Genomic DNA, 7,468 nt, shown 5'->3' on the forward strand with positions numbered 1-7,468 from the left:
TGTATAAATGTTTTAATCAACCAGCTGTTGAATAAGTAGGGAGTACAAATAGTGAAACACACTCTTAGCATGATACTTGACAATTGATCGTTTAGCTAAATTTGAAAACCTCATCTTGCCTCCTCAAAATGTTCTTTCAAACATTGTTGGAAAATAATAGTTCAAAACATCATTTTAAGCCCAGACTTAAGTAGACATTAATATTGATTATGAGTGCATGTAGCCTTCTGATTGTTTATTTAATTTTTTTTGTTTTATTTGCTTAATTTACAAACTGGTAGCTGGAAGATTTCACTACACAGTGCATTAATGATTTTTTACTTTCTTTTTAGCTTCAAGGTTTTCAGCAGCCCGTAACTAACAGGTGTTGAAATATAAGTAGAAGAATCTGTTCTCTCAGATCAGTAGATTAGTAGAGTGATTAGTTCACACTTAGAGAAGTTAAGCAGTTTGACCAATTCTCACTCTCACAATTAATATTCTCCTGAATAAATCATTGTAAAACCAGAAGTGTCATTTTTCTTCATGTACATTCAATCTGCTGCACAGACACTGCTTGATATGGTTTCATTAAACTGAGTGAAGGAACTTTCCTGATTTCTGGTTTCCCTTCACCACCTGTCCTACGCCAGGCTGTGCAAAACGTTGATAGAAAACATAGCTAAAAACAAAAAATGATTTTTAAGACTCACTGAATGTGACTCATACTACATTATATGTACTGGCTTATTTTATAATGTTAAAAAAGAAACAGAAGACAGAGAAAATAAAAGATAAAACCAATGTGTAACAAGATTTCACTTCATTTAATAAAAATGTGTTTATTGTATAAGATTCAAACATTTGTTCCAGCTTTATGCCTGGAGGGTGAACCTGAAAACTGACTCTAAGTGACCTCAATGCGCAACTTTTAAACTTTTTGATGTTTATGGTTAACTGACAAATAGGGGGGGGGAAATGTGCAAACACACTGAAACCAGTAGCTTCCAGTAATAGCCTATGACAACTGAAAATGTGGCATATTTTGCATGATGCAAAGACATTTTACATTTAGCAGAGAGTCTCCAGAGAGTTTACAACAATAATGATGGCAGAAGCAGCTGCTCATTTGGAATTGATGAGGGCAAATTTGGCAGCTTGAAGGTGGCACTTGTCTGGAATTGACAGCAGAGCTGATTAGGAACCTGATCTGCATTTTGTCATTTGTGGACAAAGAGAAAAAAAAAAGAAAAAAAGAAGAGAAATAGCTCATCCCCTCACATCCTTTTTCCAAACTGACATATACAAACAAACAAACAAACAAAAAAAGCTTCTTAGATACAGTCATAAATTTAGCTTTGCTCAGCAATCTTCATAGAGGTGTCCACTGAATGTACTATTTTTTTTTTATCCCCCCCTCCCCTCTCTTTCTCCTCTTTTCAGCTTTATGTACGGGGAGCTCACCGACAAGGACACGACGGAAAAAGTCCGACTAACGTTTGAGAATTATGAGATGAACTCATTTGAAATCCTGATGTACAAGAAGAACAGTAAGTAGCGGTGGCAAATGTGAAGGAAGAGAGAAACGAGAGTCTCCTCTCCTTTGTAATGCAAATGCACTCGGGGCTTGTGCGGCGTGGAGCCGGAGTTCAAAGGCAGCCCAGAACATTTCGGCGTCTGTAGAAATGTGCTAATTGGTTTAAGAGCCAGACTGGAACTGGAAAACCTTCCAAAGGAGAATATGGTGCTGTTTGTTTCAACATGCAGGTGTAGACTAATACAATATTACAGTCCCTATTATGTAATGGAAAAAACTGTGATACAAAAGGCGAACCGAGGCCCACTGTAAAACCGATGAATGAAAATAGTCTTTTAAGCTTTTTATTGCTTGCATATAAAATCAGATAATAAATATTTCTTGATATAAATTTGAAATACTTCCAAAGTTACATGGATTTCTTTAATAATTAAGAAATCTGTGGAATGAGTTGACTTAAATTAGTTTAAACTGTTTTTAAAAATACTTCCTGAATGAACCAAAGTATCTTCTCCCAGGTTTGTTGTTTTATTAACTTTTTCCCCTTTGATTTGACAAAACTATCACAAAAACTTCACAGTGCATTTATGTCTTACTTAGTGGTTTAACTTGTGCAGAGTGAATGTAGGCAGATCTGATGTTGCTTATTTGAAGATAAACATTTTTCATGGCTAATTTATTTAACAATCTGATTGAAATTAATTAAACCCAAGTCTATTAGAAAAACATAAATATTTTAAAAGTGTTTTCTAAGTCTGGTTAATTATGAGAAGAAAAAGGAGTATATAAAGTATATCAAAATTTTCAGAGTTTTTCCTTGTCTGAAGATAAAAATGTAAGTTTCTATAAGTTGATCTAACCGGAGTTGTTTACTCTGATGATTCAACCACTCTACACTTGATCTATAAATAATTACCTTTATTTTATTATTTTAAATTAGCTTGAAGTGAAAGCAAATAGTTTTATTCTGACATCACTTTTCATTTGTAAAGTAAACAAAATGAGAAAATTTGACTCAAAACTTTAATGAACTTTGAATTAAAGATTATAATTTCTTTTTACACTCATTCAACAAGTTGTGTTATTTTCTAATAAAGGGCTATTTCCTCCTAACGAAAGCCGATGACGCAGCTAAACTTGTGTTCTGTTTTCAGGGACGCCGGTTTGGTTTTTTGTGAAAATTGCTCCCATTCGAAACGAACAAGAGAAAGTGGTTCTGTTCCTCTGTACGTTCAGCGACATCACAGCCTTCAAGCAGCCCATTGAGGACGATTCTTCCAAAGGTTAGACCCAACAGTTCACATTTGTTCAGCAATCAACTTCAGAATGACATAAGAAAAAAACAAAACAAAACAAACACATTAACATTTATACCGAAACATTACTAATACGAAATACCTGGAATTGAAATCATCAGGTTCAGAGTCACTTCATCTTTGCTTTAAAATCCATTTTGCAGCGGCTACTCTCTCACTGACGTGACGTTTCTCCTGGTTTTAATACTAATATTTAATGACTGTCTAGCAAGGTAAGTTTTCCATGCTGTAGCTTATTACATTCTGAAAGACTTGGAATTGCTATAATTGGTACCTAAGGTTTTACAAAGACGGGGAAATATAAAACAGGAAATGAAAAGGAATACATGAAATATGATAAAATAAATAGATGCACTCAAATTGAACCCTAAAGAACTGAGAAAGTTCGAAGTGATTAGAGTACAGGTAGCTTGAATGTGGATCTGTAAACTGCACTAGAAATTTGGTGCAGCCACAAGAGAGGCCAAATCACTGTTAGCTTTTAGTAATAATCTCAAACATCAGGGGGAAACTGTACAAAATGTAGACCTCCTAGAGGACTGGTAATGTTAATGAAAAGAACTTTTTATGCTTTGCTAACCTGTCTGGAAACAGACAGAGATCTGTTGCCTGGACGTGAAAATGGGGAAAAGAGACGCTACTAATGCTTTGTACCGGTTATTGGTGAGTAGGATTTCTGCAGTAGAAAGAGAGGCTTCTCAAAGCCAGGACTCCTAGGACTCAAAGACATGTTCTTGGAAACATGCAGTACCTACAATCTGTTTGTGTGAACTCCAGGTTGGGGGAAGTTTGCCCGATTGACTCGAGCGCTAACAAGCAGCAGGGGAGTCTTACAGCAGCTACAACCTACAGTTCATAAAGGAGAGAATGTCCATAAGCACTCTCGTCTCGCTGAGGTAAGACCGGCTTCAACCCTGAGGTGCAGCACATGTTAGTCAAGAGGGACAAATGTGTGTATTTTTCGCTGACGTCTTCCCCGTTGCGCCCTGCAGGTGCTGCAACTTGGCTCTGACATCCTACCTCAGTACAAACAGGAGACCCCCAAAACCCCTCCTCACATCATCCTGCACTACTGCCTCTTTAAGACCACATGGGACTGGGTCATCCTCATCCTCACCTTTTACACGGCTATCATGGTGCCCTACAACGTCTCCTTCAAGACGAAGCAGAACAACGTGGCTTGGCTGGTGGTGGACAGCATCGTGGACGTCATCTTCCTGGTGGACATCGTCTTGAACTTTCACACCACGTTCGTGGGGCCCGCCGGCGAGGTCATCTCCGACCCCAAGCTGATCCGCATGAACTACCTGAAGACCTGGTTTGTGATCGACCTGCTCTCCTGCCTGCCCTATGATGTCATCAACGCCTTCGAGAACGTGGACGAGGTGAGTCTGCCGCTGCCCGAAGAGGCACCGCTCAAAGTCCAAGTTCGTCAGGCGGCTCGTTCGGTCGTGCTAGATGAAAAGCTGCTGTTTCCCAAAGCATACCGTCAATTTAAACGCTTAAATTGACAGATTCTAACTTTTTAGCTCTGTATTAGGTCACGTTTAATTGTCAATTTACATTAGAACCATTTAGTTTGGACATTTTTGCGTGTTTGAGGCGATGTCAGAATGCTCATTTATGAATTACCAAAATGTCTTTTCCATGGTGATGAGTGTTTGCTGAAGAGCCATCACAGGATCTTGAGATAATTGGCACATTTTAATTGGCAAAGTGGCGTTGCTTTGTTAAACTAGGGCGCACTCCAGAGCTCTGCGACACTGAAACCCGGAAACCATTAACGCCTTCTGACAAGCTGACGAGGACTGACTCATTGGAGAATGTGGTTTAAAGGCTTTCCCTCTTCTTTTCTTTTTATTGTAGAAGTGCTGAGCTCTACAGTTTTAGCTTGATATGCTATTTTTATGATTTATTTCAGGTATAATGAATGAGGGGGTTTCTGAATATCTGGCTCCTTTTTTTTTTGATTATCCCATTTTTCTCTTGGAAAAAAGAGTCCCATAAAGTTTATAGCACTCTCCAGAATTATTGGCAACACTTTTTAGAGCAAGGCCTTAGAATTAAATTAATCTTTTATTGCAGTAGCATAATTTAACACAGATTTTTTTTCCTTTTTCTTTTTAAAAAAAAAAAAAAAAAAGAACGTTTTATCCCATACATCTCGACAGCATCACTTTTGTCTTTAGGAAAGCGCTAACTCAACATTTATGGTGTTTTACAGAGAAAACAAGGAAAATTTGAGAATTCCTCTTTGCAAAACCTCAATCATCAAGAGTACTGGGTCTTCGCTTTAGTTCATCCCACACGTTTTCTTTTTAATTTACATCTGGAAAGGAGGCTGATTTTGTCTTTGGTAAAGGAGATCTGTTTATTTGGTCAAATTTGATGACGTGTTATGCGGTGTTTTTTGTTGGAGGCCGCTGGGTTATCTATTTCAAAGAACTCATGACCTCGTGCACTCTAATGAAAATCCCTGGGTCTTTGGAAGAGAAACAGGCCCACAGCATCATTGATCATTTTAATGATTCCTCTGACTATAAGTGAAAGATCAGATGAGCAGCCAGAAACAGTTGGGTTCGATTTTATACCAGTGTGTTTTAAAAAAGTCAGTAGAGAGCAAAATCTGTATAATGCTTTTTATTCTCTTACATACAAATGCATTAGGAATACTAATACTGTTCCAAGGAAAAACAGAATGAATATTTATCTAAATTTATATCCCTCTGCAGTCAGTTGGGAAAGGCTCTGTCTGTTTTTCTTTTTTGTAAATACAAAACGTTCATTGTAATATAATCTAAACAATGCTTGACTATTTAACATCCCCTTGAATCACTGAGCTAATTTTGAGTTGCATAACCACTGGCACCTTGGGTATCCTTAAATCCATTCGAAGTGTAGTGTAGTTTTTGGTTTTCTTCTGCAGCTTTTTTTTAGTTTTGCTTTCCATCTTAAAGCATCTGAGAACATTTAGGCTGAGCAGCTCGTCATTTCCTGCACGTAGATTTTCCCCCGGCCAATCGATTGTTTGTGAAAGTGCTCGGCTCTTCTGCAATGACCCATTTTACTCAGATTTGCAGAGGGGAATTCTCTATAGCAAACATGTACAACACTGGCCACCTTCATCCATAAGTAGACATAAGACTGCTAATTTTCATTGTTCAAGTTGCTTTCTAAGATATTCTGTGTGTCATCTTGTGTTTGTGTTTTAATGCTTTTCTATAACATGCGGTCATCTGTGCTTATGAATAAAGTTGGCTTAAATAAGAGCCACCTGTCTGCTTTTTCACAGAATGAGCCACATTACTGATTAAACTGTTATTTTAAGCATCCCGTCTGCCCCTTCCTTATAATGATTCTGTCACATTAACTTAGCATCAGCTAGCTGTTGCTAACATATTCAATGTGTTAGCAGCTATTATGCTACTAGCTACTTCTGATTTGCTACCAAAATTGGAGATTGAGCTCATTTGTAATGTGGGACTGCTACTGTTTCAAACACTTCTAATCATTTCCAAAAAGTCAACACATATTTGACTTACTGAATGGTAGATTCTTTTGTTTCAAAGCAAAGATTCTTCTTCTCCTTCTCCTTCTTCTTTAAATTTTAAGGCAGCTTGCATTCATTATTGTTGCGCTACTGCCATCTGTTGGATCCTACTACTTATTCCTCAAATTCTCCCGACGAGTTCAGTATTTTTCATAAAACAAAAAACCTTCTCCTTCCCCTCGTTACTATTTAACTGATCAACCACATTCTCAAATTTCAATTCCCTATTGAAACCTAATTCTGTTTTTAGTAATCGTCTTTGATTTAGCGCAAGGAAATCTGTGTCACGTCACATTTATAACCCAGAAAACCGTGAAGACAACGATTACTAATGAAAAGTACCTAGACGCTGGGTATTGTTAATGGGCACCAGTCATTTTCACTTTGTTTGAAACAATTATACTTATCCTGCTGCAATAAAAGATTATTTTTTTGTACACCACTCTTTCTGTTTGTATCATTTGATGTCAGTGAAGAAGATAAAATAAATAGTTTAAACCCCCCTTCACGGAGCCATGAGAACGATTGCTCAAGATCAGTTTGGGAAACTTATTGGACAGATGAAAACGGCGATGGAGATGCATTACCTATGTTTAATTCAATTCACATTGATTAGACTCAGCTCCGTGGTGTAACATTTGTCAGGTTTCATTTTGGACCATTGTGTGCTCGTGTCCCTCAAAGTGCTTAAACGTGTCACGGTTCCATGATTCACGTGTGTTATTGTGTCAGTGTGAACTGCCGCGATGGCATTTAATGTCTCGGTGTGTCGGAAAGAGTCGAGCCCTGGGTTTCAGCTCCTGGGGACTATAAGGTTGCTCACGGAGTCTGAGGTAACGTGAAAATCGGCACTAAATCTTTAAAATAGGGTCTCGGGTGTGGACAGACCGCATTGATCTGTTTCTGCAAGTCCAGCATTTTGGTCCTTTCGGGATCATTCAGGGCTGCAGCATCCGAAATGCTGACAAGCTCAAGTGTGGCAGAAATGTTCAGAGGTTTGCCGAGAGAGCAAAAATGAGAGAACTTTTATGGCTTGAGAAGGTGCTGTTTAGGGTTATTGTAACTTTTTTTTTTTTGATTTGCTGA

General features: G+C 37.9%; 1 protein-coding gene across 1 annotated transcript; it reads left to right on the forward strand.

Annotated features, from left to right (window-relative positions):
• The first annotated feature begins 471 nt into the window (after window positions 1-471).
• LOC106943083 (potassium voltage-gated channel subfamily H member 1-like) lies at window positions 472-6,533 on the forward strand. Its single transcript, XM_015026422.1, has 4 exons — window positions 472-1,529; window positions 2,671-2,799; window positions 3,610-3,728; window positions 3,825-6,533. The coding sequence occupies exons 1-4, from the start codon at window positions 1,427-1,429 to the stop codon at window positions 4,341-4,343; spliced, it is 870 nt and encodes a 289-aa protein (XP_014881908.1). The 5' UTR covers window positions 472-1,426; the 3' UTR covers window positions 4,344-6,533.
• Window positions 6,534-7,468: the final 935 nt, after the last annotated feature.

The sequence above is a fragment of the Poecilia latipinna genome, unplaced genomic scaffold (genome assembly GCF_001443285.1).
Source record: "Poecilia latipinna isolate Pla-1442-1.1 unplaced genomic scaffold, P_latipinna-1.0 Scaffold4853, whole genome shotgun sequence".
Classification (NCBI taxonomy): Eukaryota; Metazoa; Chordata; class Actinopteri; order Cyprinodontiformes; family Poeciliidae; genus Poecilia; species Poecilia latipinna.

Bases quoted from the DNA above. Each gene is read 5' to 3' on its own strand.
- LOC106943083 (XM_015026422.1), top strand. From the start codon at position 1,427: ATGTACGGGGAGCTCACCGACAAGGACACGACGGAAAAAGTCCGACTA. The intron at 1,530-2,670 runs GTAAGTAGCGGT...TTCTGTTTTCAG, and splicing joins CCTGATGTACAAGAAGAACA to GGACGCCGGTTTGGTTTTTT. The intron at 3,729-3,824 runs GTAAGACCGGCT...TGCGCCCTGCAG, and splicing joins AGCACTCTCGTCTCGCTGAG to GTGCTGCAACTTGGCTCTGA.